The sequence below is a fragment of the Pimephales promelas genome, chromosome 6 (assembly GCF_988280905.1).
Source record: "Pimephales promelas chromosome 6, fPimPro1.hap1.1, whole genome shotgun sequence".
NCBI classification, from domain to species: Eukaryota; Metazoa; Chordata; class Actinopteri; order Cypriniformes; family Leuciscidae; genus Pimephales; species Pimephales promelas.
This window is the reverse complement of record NC_142774.1, coordinates 1,543,844-1,569,429: the sequence shown is the minus strand read 5'-3', so window position 1 is coordinate 1,569,429 and position 25,586 is coordinate 1,543,844. Positions and strand designations below refer to the sequence as shown.

Here is a 25,586-nt window from a genome sequence, read left to right as displayed (position 1 = left end):
TCATTAACTTTAACACTGCTTCAGTGTTCATTTAACACTCTGATCAGAGTTTATATAATTCATACTTCTCAGTGTTAATTTAAAAACTGGGGATTTCGCTGTGTATTAATTTCTCTTGTGTATTCATGCAGGAGCTGAAGGCCACTTACACGGGTGCCCTGCGGCTGTCGCAGTGGGATCTCCTGTTCACTTGAGAGTGCTGTATTTCAGTTGAGCGAGCTTTTTGTGCTTTCCTAGATCACTTCCAGCTGGAGGTGCCTACGGTGGATGTCCTTCAGTCCTACATGTTGTGATGATGAATGTGTTTGACCTCAGGTAGAATCAATGTTTCTTTCCCTTTCAGGAACTTGAGCTGCATGAAACGCTGCTTGCATTCAATTCTTGGTGTAAGTCCCTGTGGTGTAGTCGACAAACATAATTAGATATGAAATTACCTCTTCAAATTAGGCTGATTCCTGTTTAGGTTCCTGTTCGGTTCTGTTTGAAAAAATAGTTTTATCTGCACTGTCTGTTCTGCGTCTGCATGTTCATTAATCACGTGTGAAGCATTCGTATTACTTCCCGGTTTATTAATCTCTCTCTCTCTCTCTCTGAGGAAGTGGGCATCTCTGACACATTCATTTCTTGATGTTAAACATGTAACCAGGAAATAAACACTCAAAACTCATCTGAACACACACCGAGAGCTTCAGAAGAATTGAATCTACTAACAACAGAGAAGATCATTTAATAAGAGAAGAATGAAGATCATCTGGACTTTCACTCTGATGATGATTCCTGGTAAGAGTCTGAACTCAAAACACTCAAAACATCACAGATTTGGTCTTTTTTGTCTTTTACTTCATCAGTTCATGTTACTTCAGTTACTTCTAAAGAAAGTTTATTTCTGTGTATAATAAAGTATTTCATGCTGGTTTGTTGTAGGTGTCGTGAGCTCCATGAGTGTGACGGGATACTCAGGAGGAGGAGTCACGATCACATGCAAATATGATAAAGGATATATAGAGAATAAAAAGTATTTTTGTAAAGGAGAGTGGTCATACTGTACAGACCAAATCAGGACTGATATTAAAGATAAATGGTTTGATGATGGAAGATTCTCTCTGTATGACGACACAAGATCGGCAGTCTTCACTGTGACCATCAGAGATCTAAGACAACAGGATTATGGGAAATACTACTGTGGAGTTGATATATATGCAACAATAGATTCTTCCACTGAAGTGAATCTGAAGGTTTCAACAGGTGAGAAACTGAGATCCTCAAACTCATGAAGATCTCCACAACATCTCGATACTCCTGTATATCTGTAAGAGGATATTCAGGAGGAAACATCATTATAAACTACAAATATGAGAGGAAACACACAAATCATGTGATAGACGTCTATTACAGTGTTTTACTGTAATAAACACCAACAGAAGCACAGAATGGAAACATGACAGACGATTCTCCGTTCATGATGACACATCTGCAGGACTCTTACGTCTGTTTATCAGAGATCTGAACGAGAACGACTCTGGAGAATATAAGATTATAGTCAAAGTTTCTGAAGACTACAGTTTCTTCTCTGAGTTTGATCTGGACATTAAGACAGGAATTGTAAAGAAGAATATGTGTTTTGTCAAGATTAGAAAAGGTTTTGATAATAAATTATGAAATACAATGATGCCCAAAAGGGGAGGAGCCTGATAAAATAAGTACCGTTTCTATGGTAACGCAACGTTCAATTATAAAACGGTTTTCACTAGATGAATTCTGAGTTTATAAGCTTTCAAATGATACCTAATTTATGATAACTATTATTAAAATATGTGATATAATAAAAAAGGCGATAAAAAATATTGTTATATTTTAGAGGATAATATATACATATATATTATAATTTTTAGAGGATAATGTTATACTATACTTTTTATTTTTTATTGAAAAATACTAGATTATATTTTTTATTATGAACTTTTAGCATAAAAACAGAAGTTTCAATGATTAAAAGTGGGTGCATCAACTTTTTGTGACAAAGGTCAGACCTCTAGCCTGGCAAGCCAGACCTATCAAGATGTTAGGTCTAGGAACTCACAATTGGCATACCTCAATCCGAGGGGCGGGATAAAAGGTTGTCTTTCAATATCCCTCTGCACGCCATAGGATAGCACCACAACCAACCAGAGCAACGAATGGCTGTGGATGAGTGAGTCCCATGCGTCTTCCTTCCAGCGGAGCAAGTTGATATATTAAACTTTTGCCGTATCCGGTCGTCAAAACTCTGAACACATCTTCCTTTTTTAAGAATGACTTAAGTGATATTCTCTTAACTCAAGTCATCCAGAGTCGCGGCCAAAGCCGAATCGAAAGACAGCTGTTCGCCAGCAGCATCTTGTTTGTTTTCAAGTATCAGGGAAACCACCGATGGAAATCACGGCGCAGAACCGTCACAACTCTGCCGTCATTGTGTTAAGTCCGCCCACCAACTCTATACACGATGTGATTGGCCGGACCAGAGTTTGGTTTTTCCACTTCGAAAGTCAACGGAGAGTTGCTAGACCACACTTTGCTGCAAAATTATTTTTGCTGCCTCTAGGGTGCGTCTAGATTTCTAGGCTATCAGACCTCCTGTTATGATGCAGATTTTTTTAGGTGCACTCTTGTCATAAATTCATTAATTACTCTTCCTACATAATTTGTAACACAAAACAGGGGCAGAATATTTATTTAGAAGTCTTAGACCTTTCCAACAATATATAATTTGTCATAATTAGATTAGGATTTAATAGAAATATAGTGAAGTAAAGTTAGGCGTCCCGGTACCGGGACGGTGACACTTAAATTAATACTCAAGTGCCTTGTCGGTGTGTTCCTTGCTTAGTCGAGTCGCACAGGTAGAGTCGCTGGTCTTTATACTCTTTGGTCTTCACACGATGAGGGCTTCACACGAGGGCAGCCGCGGTGCACTAACCAGTTATATACACGCCTAATACCCCATTAATGTGTACAGCAGGCCACGCCCAACTATTCAGCCAGCGAAACTCAATCAGGACACAAACACATGCGCATTTTTACCAGGGTAAACACAGTTACGAAGAGCCGTGCTAAAATCAAATAAGAAAGTAAACAGTCACAGATTGATGTTCTCTCCTGTTGTTCTAATGCTTCTTCTAACAACTATTGGCAAATGTCTAGAATAAGTACTTAAACTGGCTTTGGCCACGCCCAACTAGCTATCGAAACTCACAAACACACGTGCGTTTATGCATTATTGACAGAATCCATGAATATATCTGGTGATTGTAACATTTATTTGGATCTTACACAGATGATTGTTGTGTGAAGAGCATCAGTCTATCAGCTTCTGCTGGAGGATCTGTGAACATCAACTGCAAATACCCACAATCCCACAGTGGTGATGTGAAGTTTCTGTGCTGGAGATCTGGAGCTGATCTCTGTGCTAAAGAGACGTCTGTGAATGAGAGCAGAAGATGGAGGGGTGAGGGAAAGATCCAGCTGTATGATGACAGAGAACAGCAGCTCCTGACGGGAAGAATCAGTCATGTGACTGAAGAAGATTCAGAATACTGGTGTGGAGTTCAGACTGATCAAGGACACAAGATCTTCATCACACGAGTCCTGGTCAGAGTTACAGGTACGGGTGATTTTCTCAGTGATGTGAACCATTATGCATTTAAGAAATAATTAATTTCATATTACTAAAGTGTTTGGCATTCCAGCAATAGGCCTAGTATTAATTTGGACACAAATTACAATTTCTTTTAATACTGCAGTGTAATGTTGCTCATCAGTGTCTCTGCTGAAGTGTATTATTCAGTGTGAAACCACAGGCTTCAGTTCTGGAAACTCAAACTAACAGCTTGCGATTTTTTTTTCTTAGTGTCTGAATGTCATCAAACATGAATTCTGGGTAGTCAATGTGTGATAAACATCAGTAAACATGTATCTTGTACAATGTATCAAGTTATGTGAAAAAAGCATCCCTTAGAAATTCATTGTTTCATTTTTTTTATATATATATATACAAAAGTTCCAGAAGCAACATCACCATCACTGTCACCACCATCCTTATCTTCGTCCTCCTCAACATCTTCCTCCTCATCATCTTCGTCCTCATCCTCATCATCTTCATCCGCCTCATCAGTTGAATCTCCACTGCAGAGAATGTGTATAAAATGATTGATTTAAAAGGAAAGACAGATGTGCAGTATATACAGGGTCCAGGATGAACACTGAGCTCCAAATAATACACAGTTTTTAGTTTTTATTGTTTGCTTGCTGCAGTTGTGGATTTAAGACAGTAATTGTGACTCTGCTGCTGTGCTTACAGTTCCTCTTTCTGTATTATGACAATAACTTTGCCACACTAATAAGACAGAATCATACACAATCCTACCCTTCTCCCGCACCGTTTACCCAGCTTATATGTTACCAGAGAGAGAGAGAGAGAGAGAGAGAGAGAGAGAGAGAGAGAGAGAGAGAATTGCTTTAGAAGAGAGAAAAAGAAGTGAGCCAAAGAGCAGGCCCCAAGAAAAGAAAGCCCAGCAAAGAAGAGATAGAGCAACTGTTACAATCTCCTTTTATCCTTTTCTTTATCCTTTTACGTGCAGATCGTTTATAAATACAGTTAATGGTTTATGTAGATCACGTTGTTAGTTAAACATCTTGATTGTTTTAGTAGAAGTAACAAGAAACTGAAGTTGTCTGTTTTTGCTGCTGTATCTGGGTGACTGGGAGTCAGTAAACATGAATGTGTGAAAGTTTACACACGCTGTCAGCACTTTATTTTAAAAGTGTAAAAACAGAAGTGAATGTTCTGCATGAGACGTCCATTTACTGGAATCTCTGATACTGTGAAAACATTGTCAGCATTCAGCCATTAGGCCACATGAAGTTGTTGGTCCAAATTGACTGGCAATCTTTAATGTCAATGTCTTTAAGTTAAGTGTACGAAACTGCCATTTTCAGGCTTTGACTTTCAGTGATGCAAAGAGTTTTATATTTTTCTATCTGGTCGGTATTCTTTGGTTGCTTTGAAATCAACAAACACGTACCAATTTAACTCCATTACATTAGGATGATGATTGCCAAGTAATCAGGAGGAAATAGAAAGAAATATATTTTATTATTTTCATTGTGGGTATATTGTTCCTTTAAAAATTTCATGTTGCTTTATTTTCTCTGCATTTTGTGATCTTGTCTAAGTGCAAATATTTTTTTTTCTTTAAAATCATAAAATTACCTCTCATGGCATCTAGTATGTCTTCAACATTGCATCAAAAAGATGCTCGCTTAGCCACCAGCTCCTTCTTCAGGTCTTCAATCATTTGATCTGCTGTCTCTTTTGAGGTACAGGTTGCCCTTTTGCTGTCAAAATGACAATTGAAAGTTTTTTAATTCATAGTTTTCAGTCACGTGACATTTGCGCTACCTGGAGGGCAAAACAGACCAACACAACGGCTCACGCCGCGACTCCCCCTTAGAGACTCCGCAAAAGCAGTTACATTTATTTGGATCATCTCTTAACTCAACTCAAAAAGAAAGCTACGAACACAAACTGCAAGTTTTGGGCACTTCCAATCCATGTTCCAGCATCCGCTGCCATATTTCTATCGTTGAAAAGCGCCAGGTCCCTGCTGCCGCTCGACTGCGGTAATGATTTCATTTACATTGTGGGGAATTGAACTTACCCCCAAACATTAACACCTTAGCAGGAAAAAAGGCCGGACCATATTTCTTTTTTCTGCCTTTGTTCCACTTAACATTTATCCATCCATCTTCATCCTCCAGTTTGGGGCACTCTGTGACCATTTTTGAAGATTTTTGCTGGTCTTCAACATTCATCCAATCAATTTTTCCAACTTCCACGGTTTTGTCCTTGAAATAATATATCCCAAATGCCATTGTGGAGGATAATTTATGTTATCACTGAAAATTATGCTTGTTTTTGGCAACCGCGGCCGTTAGTTATCAAAGATGCTGTACCGTCGGGTGAAATGCACGCGAACCTCAGCTCTTTGATGCAAACGACGCAATATCGCACGGCCTGCTATCGTGAGAGGTGCGCGACTGCGTTGAAAAGCATGTTGGGTTTAAGCGGGAAATTTAGCTATTTGCAATTCCTAGAAAAGTGTTTGCAGGAGAGTTAAACCATTTAGCCTGTACAGTAGTGTGTTTAAAGATCTGCTAATCGCTTTGTATCCAGGCCTTTCCTAAATACTGGAATACTGTTCCTAAATACATGATACTGGAACTGTATCCATTCGTTTTCTGTCGACAATCGTTCATAATCCGTGAACTCTGTAGATGAAATAGTGCTGGTTGACGGTAGATGTTCTGGGGTAAAGTCAAGGACTTGCTGGCAGTGTTTTGTAACACACACACACACACACACACACACACACACACACACACACACAGTCTTGAACATGCAGAGGAGGATAAAGAGCTTGAAGAGTTCCTGTGAGTCGCACTGAGATCGGGTCGAGAGGAGTTCTGCCGGTCCCTGAGACGGGTCGCGCAGGCCTGACCGCACTACAGCAGGCACTGGGGTCACCTGTGGTCCTTCAGGAGAGTGCAGAAGTTGTGCAACTCTTTTATACTCGTCAAAAATCTGAGAGAGAGAGAGAGAGGAGAGAGAGAGCATCACTTTCCTGCTTCATTTCAGAAATATTTTGGGTACATTTATGTTAAAGGGGTCATCGAATGCAAAACTCACTTTTATAGGTGTGTGCATATAGATGTGTGTGTGCAGTGAGTCAGACAAGGAAGAAAAACTCATTCATTCCGTTTTTTAATCCTCAGTAATCAAGCGTTTGGTCATTGGATGGTAATTTGATCTCTCTGTAGTGTGGACACGCCCCATGGGGGAGCAGTGGCTCGTTCTCATTTAAAGAGACGCGCACCGGAACGGGTCGCTGTGAGCAGAGCTGTGTGTGAGGAGGTAAAGAGTGTGTTGTTTTACACAAACATTGAGGAATCTGAACTAAAGTATGTTACAAACTTTACATGAAGACCCTAAAGAATCACACAACTTGTGGACACTGGGCATCGACGACCCCTTTAACACACACTCCTAGCTTGACTGTGCACGGGTCATCAGTTCCTCGGGCGTCACCTGGCGAAGCCATTGATCAGCGCCACGATTTCCTGCCGCGTCAGCTGGAAACCGATCGACGGACGGTCCTCCGGTAGGTCTTTGATCTCCCTCTCAGAGAACAGGATCCTGAGCGCCGTCCCCAAACCCTGCCTCTGTGGAAACAGTGTGTGCGAGTTAGTCTTGTTTGACATCATCGGGACTCCTCAGTCATCACCAGGACCCTCCGACATCACTGGACTCCTCAATCATCATCAGACCCCTCCGACATCATCGAACTCCTCAGTCATCATCAAGACCCTCCGACATCATTGGACTCCTCCGTCATCATCAGACCCCTCCGACATCATCGGACTCCTCTGTCATCATCGGGACCCCTCCAACATCATCGGACTCCTCCGTCATCATCAGACCCCCCCGACATCATCGGACTCCTCAGTCATCATCAGACCCCTCCGACATCATCGGACTCCTCAGTCATCATCAGACCCCTCCAACATCATCGGACTCCTCCGTCATCATCAGGACCCCTCCGACATCATCGGACTCCTCCGTCATCATCAGGACCCTCCAACATCATCGGATTCCTCCGTCATCATCAGGACCCTCCGACATCATCGGACTCCTCCGTCATCATCAGGACTAGGGATGCGCGGTATACCGGTATTGCAAAAATACCGGTATTTAATAAATTTAAAACGGTACAATATCATCATTTTGTTAAATTCGGTATTTGATGAGCTGCTTTTCCGAAGTTCTCCACTAGGCGGTGGACTAGTAGTATGTTGCACTACTATTAGGTTTTCCCAAATCAAAATTTTACCTACACATAATTTTATTTTTAAAATTTTGATACGTTTTTTGTTGTTTTTTTTGGGATACTTTTCTTTGCACATATGGTAGTTGAGAGTTTCAAGCAATGTTTAATAAAATTGTTTCAATTCACTTAAATTTAGACTCTTTTTTTTCCGACTGTGGTATCGATTTAGTATCGATACCGAGGTATTAGGTTCTGGTATCGTACCGAAGCCAAAATTGTGGTATCGAGCCATCCCTAATCAGGACCCTCCGACATCATCAGACTCCTCAGTCATCATCAGGACCCCTCCGACATCATCGGACTCCTCCGTCATCATCAGGACCCTCCGACATCATCGGACTCCTCCGTCATCATCAGGACCCTCCGACATCATCAGACTCCTCAGTCATCATCAGGACCCCTCCGACATCATCGGACTCCTCAGTCATCATCAGAATGGAGCGCTTGAATTACGGGGACACTTAAGTGAGCGCGTGCAGCTCAATCACGGTCTCACTTGGTGACGTTGAGGATCTGGAGAAGCAGGGCTTTGGTGGCAGAGTCCTGCAGGTTTAGACCCCACACCGGCCGGCCCCAGCCCTCTGAGGAACACAGTAAGAGATCAGAAACATAGCAAGTCATGTGACACAATCCTGGCCTCTCATTGGATTGTAAACAGTCGCACTTCAGAATCCTCCTTCTGCGGGACGAGAACTTGACCACAGAATCCTGACCGCAGCTATACACAGAATGGACTACTTGCACAACTACTTCCGCGGTCTACTTAATACATATCGGGAGTTTCCGGTTAGAGTGTTCATCGCTCGTCCATACATGAGATTATCACTATGTTTTATGAATGCCAATTGATTAAAACAATGAATAATGATCTCCGTATTAATTATCTTGAGCCTGCTATAATGTTCCTATAAATATATCTTCTTTCCAACTGTTCCATTCTGAATAATAAATAGGCTAAATGTTATAATGACTGGTAGTTATCAAATAGGAATAAATAGGTCTAACCGGCGCTACTCTACGCTGTCAACATTTGTACTATATTAATTCTTAACTAAAGATCAGAACACTCTTGTCCCATACACCGCACGACCCAGAAAGTTCCTACAGGCGGAAAATTAGTTGAATTAACAACAGAAAACACTAGCAATAACTTTACCTCATTTAAAAAGGAACACACAAAAACCACTCCTCCCAGGCCCTATTGCCTTACACATCTCTCTCCATGATGGTGAGACACACGTTTTTACATTGGGCAGTAAATGAACCAAGAACATCTGATCTAACTTGAAAATGAACACACATAACTTTACTATCACAAAAGCTTAAAGTTCTTACTGCAATAACACATAAATCAACTCTCAATAAAAAATTACCCATAATGCACCCAGATGCTAGCACTGACTGCCAGGTCATTACAATATATTTTTCCACTAACCTGCAGCAGTCTTGCACAGTAAATTCCCCGGTGTCCAATCACAGTGGAGGAGGGGCGGGACTAAACCACACCGACCAACTGTCACAACATTCAAACTGCTGCGGATATTCTGTATCATAGCAACGAAACGTCTCAACGGAAAAAAACGCTGCGCTGCCAAAACGCTCTCAAGCGCCCAAAGCACGGCGTCTTCAGCAGAGCGTCTAGCGTTTTCAGCTGGATAAAAACGCTTTGGTTGACACACGGCCTCAGGTATCGAAATCTGGTACCGAACAAGAAGTCATTTTTTGATACTTGGTAGTACCGAGGCAATTCGGTCGGTACCTAAAAAGTACCGACCTTGGTACCCATCCCTACTCAAAACTGACAGAGGAGATTTCGACCAAGTGGGCACAGAGAGTGCATTGAAATGGGTCGATCTATAAACTTATGAGACACAGATGAAAATTTTCCATTTTCCAAAAATCAGAGTGTCTCTAGTTATACTTGAGAGACAGTGGATGTAAATAAAGACTTAATTTTGTCTTTTGATAGACCTCGACTGGACTGTTTTGTATCAACAACATAGAAAGCAATTCTTTTAAGTATGGTGTTCTATGAAAAGGAAGACATCCTTATTAAATTATTGAGATATTTATATAAGATACAAATGGTGATCAAATAAAAGTTGTTTAATTCTCTCTCTCTCTCTCTCTCTCTCTCTCTCTCTCTCTCTCTCTCTCTCTCTGAGGAAGTGGGCATCTCTGACACATTTAGCTCTTCATGTTAAACATGTAACCAGGAAATAAACACCCAAAACTCATCTGAACACACACCGAGAGCTTCAGAAGAACTGAATCTACTAACAACAGAGAAGATCATTTAATAAGAGAAGAATGAAGATCATCTGGACTTTCACTCTGATGATGATTCCTGGTAAGAGTCTGAACTCAGAGTACATCATGGAAAACACCACAGATTTGATCTTTTACTTCAGTTCATGTTGTTGTACTTTCTGTTAAATAAAGTTCAGTTCTGTGTTAATATTAAATTAAATGTCTTTATATTAAAGTGTTTAAATGCTGGTTTGTTGTAGGTGTCGTGAGCTCTGTGAGCGTCACAGGATATTCAGGAGGAGGAGTCATGATCTCATGCAAATATAAGACCGATGCAAAGCGTTTCTGTAAAGGTGAACAGTCAGAATGCTCTGACCTCATCAGTACTAATGAAACAGATAAATGGGTTAATTCTGGAAGATTCTCTCTGTTTGACAACACTACTTTATCAGTGTTGAAAGTGACCATCAAAGATCTGACAGAAGAGGATTCTGGGAAATACAACTGTGGAGTTGATAAATCAGGAAAAATAGATTCCTACACTGAAGTGAATCTGAAGATTTCAACAGGTGAGAAACTGAGATCCTCAAACTCATGAAGATCTCCACAACATCTCGATACTCAACACTGACTGTAATCACTGACGTTCACATGTGGAACTCATAACAGACGCCATCAATAACCTTTTTATCTCCTGATGCAAGATTTACTCATAATTTTGAATGACAATCATGAATGTTGCAGCAAGTGAGCAGAAATGTGTTAATGTTGAGAACAAAATGACAAATTATGTGGGTTTGTGTTTAACAGGTCAACAAAGCAAATCTTTCAGAGGATATTCAGGAGGAAACGTCAATATAAGCTTTAGATATGAGCAGAAAGACAAGAAAAATGAGAAAGTCTGTAAATATGATAAAACAAATCAGTGTATTAATGTAATAAACAGAAGAGAAGAAGGGAAACATGACAGACGATTCTCCGTTCATGATGACAGATCTGCAGGACTCTTACGTCTGGTTATCGGAGACCTGACTGAGAACGACTCTGGAAAATACAGATTTACAGTCAAAGTTTCTGAAAACTACAGTTTCTTCTCTGAGTTTGATCTGGACATTGGGGACGGTAAGCTGCCCTTTGTCATTTATGCATTTGTTTTTAACATCAATGCACTCGTGAAGAGCATCAGTCTATCTATGTCCAGTACTTGGACATCTGGACCCAGTTTTAAAGCAGCAGCATTTTTAGTTTTGTGTGTGGTCATGTATCACTGCAGTGTCTGGGACTGCAGCATGTGGTAATAGTGGTAATTTGGACACAGTATTACAGTTGTTCACATTAGTACAGATGTGGTCATCTGGAGGCTGTAGAAGTGCAGGTTTTAGTACTTCTGTGAGCCCATTTACCACACTTGTACTATAGTAAACTGAAGTGTAATGTTGCTCATCAGTGACTCTGCTGCACTGTATTATTCAGTGTGAAACCACAGGCTTCAGTTCTGGAAACTCAAACTAACAGCTTAAACGTCTGCTAAGTGTCTGTGAATTCTTGGTAATGACTGTGTCAAAGACATCAGTAACACATTAGACACGTGATGTGTCTAAAAAAAATCACACACACAATTTAGACATTCTTCATTTTACTGTTTTATATAAAGAAGTTCCAGAAACAGCATCACCATCTTCAGGAACATCACCACGATCATCTTCATCACCATCTCCACCACCACCATCATCATCATCGTCATCTGCTTCTCCTTTCTCATCAGTCAAACCATCTTCAAAAACATCAGGTGATCTTGTGCTGAAATACGAACGTGATCCATGGTCGAAGATTTTTGAAGCTAATTTAATATATTTTAAAATAGGCAATATGGTGAAACTAGAAAAATAATCCTGCTTTTACATAGACACCTTTAAGTTAGTAAACATGGTGATGATTTTTTGTGGGCGGAGCTTTGGTGGAGGCATAGCGATCCTGGCCGCTTCCCTAATGCTAGTTTGCAAGTTTTGTTAGCTTGTTTTTTTAACAATGACTGGAGAAAATCCAATTTTATCTTAATGTGCAGGATTGTACGGAGGCGTATTGCATTCACGTGAAGAAAAAAAATCTTCTCTGTTTTTCTGAATTAACGAGTTAATTTTTCATGAGAAAAAAAGTTTTTGCTCTGTTTTTCTGAATTAATGAGTTAATTTTTCATGAGAAAAATTTTTTTGCTCTGTTTTTCTGAATTAATGAGTTAATTTTTCATGAGAAAAAAAGTTTTTGCTCTGTTTTTCTGAATTAATGAGTTAATTTTTCATGAGAAAAAAAGTTTTTGCTCTGTTTTTCTGAATTAATGAGTTAATTTTTTGTGACGAGTAACAAATTAATTAAGAAAAACAGAGCAAAAAAAATTTTCCATGAAAAATTAACTCGTTAATTCAGAAAAACAGAGCAAAATATTTTTTTTTCTCATGCAAAATTTACTCATTAATTCAGAAAAACAGTGCAAAATATTTTTTCTCATGAAAAATTAACTTATTAATTCAGAAAAAAACAGCAAAAAAAAATTTCCCATGAAAAATTAACTCGTTAATTCAGAAAAACAGAGCAAAAAAAAAATTTCTCATGAAAAATTAACTCATTAATTCAGAAAAACTGAAAAAAAAATTTTCTCATGAAAAATTAACTCGTTAATTCAGAAAAACAGAGCAGATTATTTTTTCTTCAAGTGAATGCAATACGCCTCCGTAGGATTGCGATTGTTATTTGCAAAAGTTAATTTAATGGACAGAAACAGATTGGCCGACCCGCACTGTACTGATGGACGATCTGACAGGATTAACGGTAACACTCCCTCCGGTTGAGCAGCCTGACTTCTACACCTGACGTTACCTGATAGAGAAACAGAGTGGAAAAAGAAACCGAGGGCGTATATAAATCTTTAGATGGCTATAACTATGTGCTGAATGGTCACATACAAGACTTGTGTGTACGATCCGCAGTTCTGCCGAGTCAGTGCTGAGAAGACGACAATGTAAAGGGTGACATTACGGTGCGATTTTAATGATGTGAATAAAACAAAATTGGCTCGAAATTAGTCTATTGAGTTGAATATGTATTTTGGCATGGGCTATCAAGACTACAGCAGTCCAACAGCAGTTAATCAACTTCCACTGATTTCCAATCCTTGTAATTGATTCAGGTTATATAACTTAAGTTCACACAGTTCACCCAAAAACCTCCATTTGGTCCAAACCTGTGTGAAAATCTTTTAGCTGATGAATACAGAAGATATTTTGAAGAATCCTGCAAACCAAACAGTTGCTGGTAGCCATTGAAAACTAATTTTGCTATCTTAGATTGGGTAGGGTTAGTGGTCGTGGTGGGAGACGTTAACATAGTAGCATTGCATATATGCGTAAGGTTGTTGAGTGATTATGTGAACAAACTTGTGAATTGTTTTTGAACCGGGTCATTGAAATCCCACCACTAATATGAGAAACATACAAACCAGTGAACCCAGTATCATGGCCTGGCCAATCCTATTTCAAACGTCAGCTCCGTCCATGATCTGTTTGATGTTTAGCTCAGATGATTCAGGCCCTGGTTTTATTTCTCCTGTGTTTTCAGCCTCTTCTCTGACCGTTCCTCTTGTTCTGGTTCCTCTGGTTCTGATCTTGCCTGGACTCTTATTACTTTTCCTCTGTAAGAAGTGTCACTCTCAAGGTAAAACTCATTTTTAACTTCTATAGATGCAAAAACTCCTTTTAAAATTAAAGAAAAAAATATTAGGCCCCATTTTAAGGATCTGGTCAAGTGTATGGTCAAAAGCGCACGCACGGCACAGATGCCCTTAGGTTGTGTCCCAATCCACTTTTGCTAGTTTAACTACGGGATAAAGGGTCGGTACGCCCGACGCAATGGTATAAAATCTAGGGATGAGCGAGTACAGCATTATCTGTATCTGTATCTGTTTCTGTTAACCATATGAATTATCTGTATCTGTATCTGTACTCGGACTGGGCGGGGCTTAAACCCGGAAGTGGGCGGGGCTTTAACCGGTATGTTATTTTAAGCATGCAATTGATATGGGTTGATCTGAAATTGCTATATTTATTGCTGATAAGAAATAAAACTATTTACATGACAGCATCAGCAATGAGCTTCAGATCAATGGTTTTGATCACGACAACAAACGAACTACAGAACAAGTTTTGCAACAATGAATACAACACATGTGGCTGCAATATGAAGTAAAATGTAATGAACAAGAGTTTTCATCTCAACTACGGCTGGGTGATATGGACCAAAAGTCATATCCCGATATATATTTAGGCTTAATTTCGATATACAAAATATATCCCAATATTTTTTCTGCAAAGTGAGAGCAAATGTCAAATATGACATGTCACAAGTAGTTTTATTGAAACTTGAACATTTGCTAAATCAAATGAATAAATAATAAACAGGTTTCTTCACCTTAGGGCTGCATGATTAGCTATGACAAAAATCTTAATTGCAGATTATTCCCTTGGAATTGTAATTGTGATTTATTAATTGGTTTATTTATTAATACAACGTTGGTATGAGCCATTACAGTCATTTAAAAAAATATAAAAAATAACACAAAGAAAAATAGGGGCATTAAGGGGTTAATATAGAAACGACAGTTACCATGGTGAATAGTGAATACACAATACTAACAAGAACTGTTTATGAAACATGGAAACTGCTCCTGGTGAATAGAATGAAAATCATAACTGCATTGCTTTTATTTCGTGTAATTTACAACGTAACGGTGTTGCATGCTCGTATAGTTTCTTTTGCACTTTATATACAGAGGCGGTCCAGCGCGCGCCGCCGCATTTGCGCGTGCAATTGAGTGTGCGCTACGACTAACGTTACAGTATAACGGCTGACAGGACAGAAAGTCCGTTTTGCTGAGGTGAAAGACTTTATTTCATAACATAACATGCTTTAATCAAGCACGCAAAGTGGAAAAGGAGTGGCTAGGGCGCGGGGAGCAGTGAGTCAGCACTCAGCAGCTTGCTTGGAGCAAGGATCACAGCGCAAACCTGAACTAGCCTATATCGATATGCAATATGGTCTAATTACATATCACATTTAAAAATATATATATATTCTTTATGTTGATATATCGCTCAGCCTTAATCTCAACATAACTTTTTTTTTTTTTTTTTTTTATCCGAGCACAGATATTGACTCGTATTACTCGTATAATATTCGTACTTGACAAAAGTGCTTTATCCGTACCGGATACTCGTTTCAGCCGAGTATTCGGCTCAACTCTAATAAAATCGTTGTCCATTTTAGTTGCCTCAAAATAGCAATATGCCAAAAACGTGCCTGAACATTCCTCGTTTTCAGACCAGCAGCCCATGGGTGCACAAATGGGTACAAATTGGGCAGGAAATCAAAATGATAACTGGATCAGGCAGAAACTAGCAAAAAACGCCTGGTGCCGTGTTGCATGTATAGATTTCTTGATCAGTTTTCCCACTTTCCGTCGCCACCTATTGGCTATAACGAGACACGAGCAAAAGACAGATATTTGATGTGTGAAAATATTTACACAAGACACTAGTTGAAATGGGATATACTGTAGTGTTATTAATTTAGGACACTTGTTATTGGCAGGTGGTGAATTGAATTCTCAGACTGGACCAGGAAAATATGAAGTGGTGAGTCCAGTTACTGTATAAAAATAATAAAATATATATTCAGAGTTGTAGAAAATTTCTCTGTCTCTCCTCAGGTTTCTCACACTGGTGGCGCTCACATAGAATCTCCAAACCCCTCGGATTCTTCTGACACTGCTTATGCCACTGCCCAATTACCCACAAACCCCTCTGATTCTCCTCACTGCGTTTACGCTACAGTTGAGCAAGCCACTGGTGACTCTCAGTGCTGCATCACATCTGCTGAGGATCTGAATTACGCAGTGGTGAATTTCCACAAGAAATCTGACTGTCCTGACAGTATCAGGAATAATCAGGATTACAGTGAATACGCTGCTGTCAATCATCTCAGTACTTGATGAGCGACAGCAGAGGATATAAATGAGCTGAATGTTTTGGGCATTAGGCTTCCATGTTTGGTATTTGTGTTATTTTTGTAATGCTCTTCTGCCGTATCCCACTAAGCAAAATGACGTCTTTTCAACATCCGACTTTTGTGACAAAGACGTTGAAAAGACGTCCACTGAGGGGCCAGAGTGAAAGTTTTTATGACGTCTTTTTGTGACGTGTTCTGCACATCTGATATACTTTCATCGAACCTTCGTACAAGTTTAAAAATTTGTTTAAATTAGGGCTGGGCGATATATCGCATGACATTGTTGTACGCATCTTGTCAGTAAAGCCGGTTCCTTGATTAGCAGAAAATCACCTTCACCAACTTTCAGATGGAGCGGCAATTACTACAAAGAGCCGTAGATCACTGACAAGCTGAGCCAAATCACGTTAAAATCGAGGACATGTCGATAGCGATATTTAATGCAATATGGCTCAGCTGGTCAGTTAACTACAGCTCTTCGTCACGACAAAATCTCCCGTGTTAAACTAACACACCCGGGAGTGTATATGAGTCCACACTCAAGAGTGTTAAAGTTAATGAGATAATTAAGTGATTAAATGAGTGATGATTGAGCATAATTGAAGACACCTAAAGCAGAATCACAAGGAAAAAAATCTAAAATTGTAAGCCACCGTTATGGAGATGAGTGTTTGCTTTAGTTGGGCTCTTGACCCTTATATCATTATCTTTAAATTTTGTATATGGCTGTTGTTTATGGGTTATACCTGCCAGATGAATAAAGAGTAAAATATTAACTTTTATTTTTAGGTAGATTATGACAATCATCATTTGAACTTAATGTTTGTGATTTATGCTGTTGGTTACAGTATAACTATGATTTTGCATAAATACCCAGAATTTGAAATATAATAATAAAAAGGATTTCTTAAAAGTTGTAAAGAAAAAAATCTGTCTTTTAGGCACACACAGTCGTTCAGTCAATTTATCTCAACAATGGTGACAAGCAAAATATTCAAGTAGGCAAAGTAAATTACATAGACAATTCAGATCATAATTTATTCATACCGCAATGCATGATGGGAGACATTAATGAGTTGGTGGGCAACAAGGATTATTATGGTCACCATATTTGAGATTCACAGGCTGATTATTAATTTCTGTGTTTCTGAATAAATGCATTTGAAAGTGATTTGATCAGAACAATTTTATTAAATATTTTGGATTATAAGAAAGAATACACATTACCATATGCTGTAAAACCACTAAACTGTTGCTAACAAGATAAACCAAATCATCTAAATAACTTTCTCTACCATAACCATTGTGTTTTACAAACACACAATTTCAACAACCAAACAAAAATCTATAGTGAGAAGAATTGGGACCAAGAGCCCAACTAAAGCAAACACTGATCACCACAATGGTGACTTAAAATCAAACAAATATCAACTTTTAAACCACATCTAAGGAAATTACATTGAAATAAACATTTTTTTTTTTCCAAATTAAGAGAATTCAAAAAGAGTTTTAATGTAATGCATCCTGAGTGTTTATTTGGGCCAAAAACAGTATAAATTGTCTAAATAAAACCCTAAATGATGTTGAAAACATGTCCACGATGACCACATTTGAACTAGTTTTTAAACTTGTACGAAGGTTCGATGCACGTCTATATCGGACGTGCAGAACACGTCAAAAAACACGTCATAAAAACGTTCATTCTGGCTAATCAGTGGACGTCTTTTCAACGTCCGACTTTTGTGACAAAGATGTTGAAAAGACGTCTTACATCATTTTGCTTAGTGGGAAATATATCCCTTTGCTTTTAACTTTGAGCATTGTAACTTTGCAGATGTTGTTTATGCTCAAACAGCAACATAACATACTAACGTCAGTTAGAAAAGTGAAATCATAATCAACCACCCCTTTAAAACGAATGCTAATGCTTCAATAAACCTTATTAGTTATTAACTTCATGCAGTTTAAGGCTGTATTGTGTCTTTACTGGTTATACAGGACTGAAGGGTCCTCTAGTGGTTGATGTGTGAATTACTATTCATGGATGAGACGAAACAGATTATTTAAATGCAACTACTTTCCCGCCCAAAATCTTTTGCATCCTTTACTCTGATCAGGTATTTTTTCATATTCAATTCGTACTTTAATTGTTGTATTTGAAATGAAACTTTAAGACAGAATCTTACATAAATTTGACTGTAAAGCTACTTTGAAGTGATTTGTATTTCACCTTGAAATATGTTTGATATATCCTTCTGACATAGACATACATTATGTAAGCAGTTTATTCAAGGTGCAATTTTACTTACACTGAACATTTTTAGAGTCATTAAATACATTTGTATTTGCAAATATTTTTGGATACAAAGATTGGATAAAAGAACATATTTTTAAAATTTTATCACAAGCATCCTTATTTTTTACTGACCCAATAAAATATTCTTGAATGAACCAATACGTATTAGAGCGTTTGTCATTAAATCATAAATGAAAACCAATAAACCATATTCACACAGCACATATACTGTATGTATTATTTCTCGAACACACATTTCCCATCACCCTCGGCTTTTCTCCTGTCAGGTGAGCTCATATTGCAGATGGTGGTGGATGATGGTTGCAGAAATTTACCTTAAGGATGTCCCGTTCTATTTTTCTTCAGTCAAAAAGAAGTTATGGTTTTTGATGAAAACAATTCTGGATTTTTCTCCATATAATGGACTTCAATGGGAATCAAACGATTCAAGGTCCAAAACACACTTTCAGTGCAAACTATTCAAAAGGCTTTAAACGATTCCAGACGATGAATAAGGGTCTTATCAAGCGAAATGGTCACTCATTAAAAATCGAATTTGTTCATTTTGATGAACGAGTTCGAACAGGAGAGTCACGAACGCGCATCACAGAACAGAGCAAGGCGAGCATTTGATCTTATAAAACTTAAACTTTGTTATTTCTTTTTTAAATGAGCGATCTTGATAAGACCCTTATTCATCATCTGGTGTCGTTTAAAGCCCTTCCCATTGGTTCCCATTGAAGTCCATTATATGGAGAAAATCCTGGAATGTTTTCATCATAAACCTTAATTTCTTTTCGACTGAAGAAAGAAAGACATGGACATCTTGGATGACATGGGTGAGTAAATTATCAGCAAAGATGTCAGTGTCTTTCACTTCCCTATTTATTAATATCTCTCTCTCTCTCTCTCTCTCTCTCTCTCTCTGAGGAAGTGGGCGTCTCTGACACATTCAGCTCTTCATGTTAAACATGTAACCAGGAAAGAAACACTCAAAACTCATCTGAACACACACCGAGAGCTTCAGAAGAACCGAATCTACTAACAACAGAGAAGATCATTTAATAAGAGAAGAATGAAGATCATCTGGACTTTCACTCTGATGATGATTCCTGGTAAGAGTCTGAACTCAGAGTACATCACTAAAAATATAAAACATTTGATGAAGAGTGTTAAAATAAATTTCAATTTATTTTAAAAATAAATCTGTAAAAAATTACAAAAATAAATCTAAAAAGTTCATCTGTTCATTCTCATTCATGTATTTGTGTTTTAATGCTGGTTTGTTGTAGGTGTCGTGAGCTCCATGAGTGTGACCGGATATTCAGGAGGAGGAGTCAACATCACATGCGAATATGATGAAAAATATAAAGAGAATACAAAGTATTTTTGTAAAGGAGAGTGGCTAAGCTGCATAGACAGAATCAAGACTGATATTAAAGATAAATGGTTTGATGATGGAAGATTCTCTCTGTATGACGACACAAGATCAGCAGTCTTCACTGTGACCATCAGAAATCTGACAGAAGAGGATTCTGGGACGTACCGGTGTGGAGTTGATATACCTACAGGAATAGATTCCTCCACTGAAGTGAAGCTGAAGATTTCAACAGGTGAGAAACTGAGATCCTCAAACTTATGAAGATCTCCACAACATCTCGATACTCAACACTGACTGTAATCACATGTTTGTTAATAAATGAAGATGAAGTATCATTACTGACTTCATTCTTTACACAATATTACCTGTGTTTGTGTTCGACAGGTCAACAAATCAGGACTGTGAGAGGATATTCAGGAGGAAACATCATTATAAACTACAAATATGAGCTGATACACACAAATCATGTGATAGACGTCTGTAAAACATCATCAGATCAGTGTTTTACTGTAATAAACACCAACAGAACCACAGAATGGACCCATGACAGACGATTCTCCGTTCATGACGACAGATCTGCAGGACTCTTACATCTGTTTATCAGAGATCTGAACGAGAACGACTCTGGAGAATATAAGATTATAGTCAAAGTTTCTGAAGACTACAGTTTCTTCTCTGAGTTTGATCTGGACATTAAGACGGGTGAGCTGACCTTAGTCATTTATGCATTATTGACAGAATCCATGAATATATCTGGTGATTGTAACATTTATTTGGATCTTACACAGATGATTGTTGTGTGAAGAGCATCAGTCTATCAGCTTCTGCTGGAGGATCTGTGAACATCAACTGCAAATACCCACAATCCCACAGTGGTGATGTGAAGTTTCTGTGCTGGAGATCTGGAGCTGATCTCTGTGCTAAAGAGACGTCTGTGAATGAGAGCAGAAGATGGAGGGGTGAGGGAAAGATCCAGCTGTATGATGACAGAGAACAGCAGCTCCTGACGGGAAGAATCAGTCATGTGACTGAAGAAGATTCAGAATACTGGTGTGGAGTTCAGACTGATCAAGGACACAAGATCTTCATCACACGAGTCCTGATCAGAGTTACAGGTACGGATGCAGATCACTGTGTGTTATGAGTCATGTTTCTCAAAAAAATCAAAGGTTTGCAGGTGATTGTGCTCAAGCATGTTTAACCACAGGGTTATTTTTAATTTGGATGTTCTTTATGTTTAACAAAGCAAAACCACAAACAGTTAAAAAGGGGAAGTGTGTCAACAAACTACAGTTTGTATGTTTCCAGTTTATGCAAGTAAAAGTGCAGCTTTGTGTAAAAAATGAGAAACTGCACTGTTGTGAGTCCTAATAACTCTATTTACTACAGTTAAAGGATTAGTTCACTGATAATTTACTCACCCCCATGTCATCCAAGATGTCCATGTCTTTCTTTCCTCAGTCGAAAAGAAATGAAAGTTTTTGATGAAAACATTCCAGGATTTTTCTCCATATAATGGACTTCAATGGGAACCAGAAGGTCCAAAAGACAGTTAATAACAGTTTCAGATGCAGCTTCAAAACGACGCTTTAAACGACACCAGACGATGAATAAGGGTCTTATCATGCGAAGCGATCGCTTATTTCAAAACTTATTCCAAAAATGTAACTTTTCTAAGGACAAATGCTAGCCTTGCTCTATTCTGTGAGGCGCGTTTGTAACGTCACGTAATACGTAATTATGTTCAAAAGGTCGCGGGCGACGTAGCCGTAAGTACAGAATCAAAATCGTCTGACATCGTTGTTTTACCTTTTAATTACTTTTTTTGTAAACGGCGTTTGAGTTAGTTTGCACGTTCAACCTATGCGTTCAACTTGTAAACACTGACTCTGTACTTCCGGCTACGTCGCCCGTGACCTTTTGACGTTGCAAACGCGCCTCACAGAATAGAGCAAGGCTAGCATTTGTCCTTAGAAAAGTTACATTTTTGGACTAAGTTTTTAAATGAGCGATCGTTTCGCATGATAAGACCCTTATTCATCGTCTGGTGTCGTTTAAAGACTGCATCTGAAACTCTTATTAACTGTCTTTTGGACTCTGAACCGTTTGGTTCCCATTGAAGTCCATTATATGGAGAAAAATCCTGGAATGTTTTCATCAAAAACCTTAATTTCTTTTCGACTGAGGAAAGAAAGACATGGACATCTTGGATGACATGGGGGTGAGTAAATTATCAGCAAAAGTTTTTTCAAAAGTGAACTAATCCTTTAACTCTTTAACTTTAATGTTGTTCATCAGTGACTCTGCTGCAGTGTATTATTCAGTGTGAAACCACAGGCTTCAGTTCTGGAAACTTAAGTGTCTGTGTTTAAGCAAATGTGAATTCTGGGTAATAAACGTGTGAATGAATGACATCAGTAACAAGTATCATGAGAAAAGTGATGTCAAGTTCTGTGTGTGAAAAAAACATCCTTTAGGAATTAATTGTTTTATTGCTTTATATACAAAAGTTTCAGAAACACCACCACCACCATCATCATCATCACCACCATCTTCAACTTCATCTGCTTCTTCTTTCTCAGCAGTCAAAACTTCAGCGTCCACGGGTGTTTCCACAGCAGCAGGTGATCTTAAGATGAAATACAAACATGTGATCAATGGGTGAAGCTTGTGTGAGGAGACCTGATGCCCCTAGTGGCTGAAACGTATGAGAGACCTGATGCCCCTAGTGGCTGAAACGTAATATTTTATTAATTAAAAGTGTATTTTAGGAGCAACTTGGCTGGTACATTCAGCTTCAACTGAGCAAGTGCAGAACAAGACGTTGTTTAAAAGGCTTGTGAATGCAATGTTAAACCTGTGAATCCAGTATCATGATCTGCTCAATCCCACTTCAAACGTCCCATGATCTGATCTGATATTTAGCTCATATGATCAGATTCTCAGATTATTTGTGTTTTCAGGCTCTTCTCTGATCAGTCCTCTGGTTCTGGCTCTTCTGGTTCTGATCATCTCTGGACTTTTATCGCTGTTTCTGTTTCTCTGGATCTGGAAGACGTGTTAATCTCCAGGTAAAAACTCCTTCTTCTTCAGATGTGGAAAAATCTTACGTTGGTTTGACAACGAAATGGGGTTGGCTTAGAAGCCTCTCATCTTCGAAAGAAATAAAATGAGCCGATGGCAAGGAAATTCCATGGGTCTGCGGAGTTTGCATGGTGTAAGTCCACCCCACGCGTGGCTATAAAAGGAAGAACGCTGCATTGTGCAGAAATGTTTCTTTGCGGAGGTCCAAGACTGAACTTGGCTGTTCCTGCGGTACAGTGGAAGTGGCAGGGAGACGTTACATCTTAAATTTATGTATCACCATTTATGTCTTTAAATAATTTCTCTTTCTCTCCTCAGGTTTTTCACACTGGTTGTGATTATGAGGACATTAAAGACACTCACAAACAATTACCCACAAACCCCTCTGATTCTTGTAATACTGTTTATGCCACTGCCCAATTACCCACAAACCCCTCTGATTCTCCTCACTGCGTTTACGCTACAGTTGAGAAAGCCACTGGTGACTCTCAGTGCTGCATCACATCTGCTGAGGATCTGAATTACGCAGTGGTGAAGGAATCTGACTGTCAGGAATAATCAGGATTACGCTGCTGTAAATCATCTCAGTACTTGATGAGCGACAGCAGAGGATATAAATGAGCTGAATGTTTGAATGTTTCAACCTTGTCTTTGGCATTAAGTTTCCATGTAGCTTCACCTGCTTTGCTGGACCCATCCGGTTCCCATGCTCTCTTCCTTCACTGCCCTTATGAAACAAAAATATTGCAATATACTAGAATATTATATAGCAATACATTAGAAAATATATGTTTGAAAATATATAACAATATATGGATGGACAACCTACTGCTATAGTCTGATCTATGGTGAAGGCGCTCATGCACAACTGTTTTTGTTACACGAGTCCCAGTCACAGCAATAAAATAAAATGCCTGAAATAAAATGATTCCTGCTCATTTGTCCTTGTGGCTACACACGTAATCAAAGTATCTTTAAAAAGCTGACACTTTATTCAGTGAATAAAGAAAGCTAATTAAGCACGTGACATGAAATTACATTTTATATTTATTATTGTAACGGAGGCCAGCTAGTAGTTGCTGTGCGAGTAAACCTCACTCCCCTGATCTCAAGAGGCGCTCCGGTGACAGATGCTAGAGGCTGAAGTCTTTAGCCTCCTCGTTAGAGCGCCCGACTCTCATGCCGGAGACCCGGGTTCGAGGCCTGCTCGGAGCGAGTTGGACCCGGGTGGGGTCTGAGGGGTTACATTATGACAGAGCTAAATATAAAAAAATAACTTCAAATAACAATTGTTAAAGGATTAGTTCACTTTTGAAAAAACTTTTGCTGATAATTTACTCACCCCCATGTCATCCAAGATGCCCATGTCTTTCTTTCCTCAGTCGAAAAGAAATTAAGGTTTTTGATGAAAACATTCCAGGATTTTTCTCCTTATAATGGACTTTAATGGGAACCAGGTCCAACCGAGGTCCAAACGACAGTTAATAACAGTTTCAGTTGCAGCTTCAAATGTCTTTAAACGACACCAGACGATGAATAAGGGTCTTATCATGCGAAACGATCGATTATTTCAAAGCTTATTCCAAAAATGTAACTTTTCTAAGGGCAAATGCTAGCCTTGCTCTATTCTGTGAGGCGCGTTTGCAACGTCACGTAATACGTAATTACGTTCTAAAGGTCACGGGCGACGTAGCCGGAAGTACAGAGTCAGAGTGTTTACAAGTTGAACGCATAGGTTGAACGTGAAAACTAACTCAAACGGCGTTTACAAAAAAAGGAATTAAAAGGTAAAACAACGATGTCGGACGATTTTGAACGTAATTACGTATTACGTGACGTTACAAACGCGCCTCACAATATATTACAAGGCTAGCATTTGTCCTTAGAAAAGTTACATTTTTGGAATAAGCTTTGAAATAACCGATCGTTTCACATGATAAGACCCTTATTCATCGTCTGGTGTCGTTTAAAGACATTTGAAGCTGCAACTGAAACTGTTATTAACTGTCGTTTGGACCTCGGTTGGACCTGGTTCCCATGGAAGTCCATTATAAGGAGAAAATCCTGGAATGTTTTCATCAAAAACCTTAATTTCTTTTCGACTGAGGAAAGAAAGACATGGACATCTTGGATGACATGGGGGTGAGTAAATTATCAGCAAAAGTTTTTTCAAAAGTGAACTAATCCTTTAATAGGCGGATCATTCCACCAGCAGAGAACAGTCAAGGTAAAGGTCACAGAAAGAGATTTTTTGCCTCTTTGAGATGGCGCCACAAGACGACATTCACTTGCAGAGTGTAAATTTCTGGATGGCACACAGAATACATGAAAACCAAAGCATGATTCAGAAGTAATCATTTTTATTTACAAAAAGAATGTTTTACGCAGCAAAAACACTGTACAGCAGCTGTTTACAACATAAGGGTCGGTGCGACGCGCGTCTTTTTGTTCCAAGCGCGTCCGCGCCGCATCGAGATAAAAACAACTCAACTTTTCAGAATGCCGCAAGTGCACCATAAGCACACAGTAGGTCACGTGACAAGAACCAACCGGAGCGCAACCGTCCTAGCGTAAAAAAGAGAATGCGGCGCGCCCA

At 38.9% G+C, this 25,586-nt stretch overlaps 2 protein-coding genes across 2 annotated transcripts; both read left to right on the top strand.

Annotated features, from left to right (window-relative positions):
• The first annotated feature begins 161 nt into the window (after positions 1 to 161).
• On the top strand, positions 162 to 17,876 carry LOC120459030 (uncharacterized). The gene is made up of 14 exons (XM_089132639.1): positions 162 to 780; positions 925 to 1,245; positions 3,314 to 3,640; positions 4,037 to 4,174; positions 4,337 to 4,347; positions 7,109 to 7,765; positions 8,165 to 8,387; positions 10,201 to 10,272; positions 10,433 to 10,741; positions 10,983 to 11,294; positions 11,827 to 11,961; positions 13,785 to 13,880; positions 15,813 to 15,856; positions 15,931 to 17,876. Exons 1-14 carry the CDS (start codon positions 741 to 743, stop codon positions 16,210 to 16,212), a joined length of 2,967 nt encoding a protein of 988 aa, XP_088988765.1. The 5' UTR covers positions 162 to 740; the 3' UTR covers positions 16,213 to 17,876.
• A 1,549-nt stretch (positions 17,877 to 19,425) lies between these two features.
• On the top strand, positions 19,426 to 23,901 carry LOC120459945 (polymeric immunoglobulin receptor). Its single transcript, XM_089132638.1, is given in 10 exon segments — positions 19,426 to 19,640; positions 19,818 to 20,138; positions 20,291 to 20,608; positions 20,695 to 21,021; positions 22,417 to 22,530; positions 22,870 to 22,965; positions 23,000 to 23,016; positions 23,081 to 23,221; positions 23,309 to 23,538; positions 23,540 to 23,901. Coding segments are annotated over 10 exon segments (1,650 nt in total). The 5' UTR covers positions 19,426 to 19,600; the 3' UTR covers positions 23,586 to 23,901.
• Positions 23,902 to 25,586: the final 1,685 nt, after the last annotated feature.

Coding starts and splice junctions, on each gene's coding strand:
- LOC120459030 (XM_089132639.1), top strand. CDS start 741: ATGAAGATCATCTGGACTTTCACTCTGATGATGATTCCTG. Junction 8,388..10,200: donor TGAATTACGGGGACACTTAA/GTGAGCGCGTGC, acceptor ACTGAATCTACT/AACAACAGAGAAGATCATTT. Junction 10,273..10,432: donor CACTCTGATGATGATTCCTG/GTAAGAGTCTGA, acceptor GGTTTGTTGTAG/GTGTCGTGAGCTCTGTGAGC.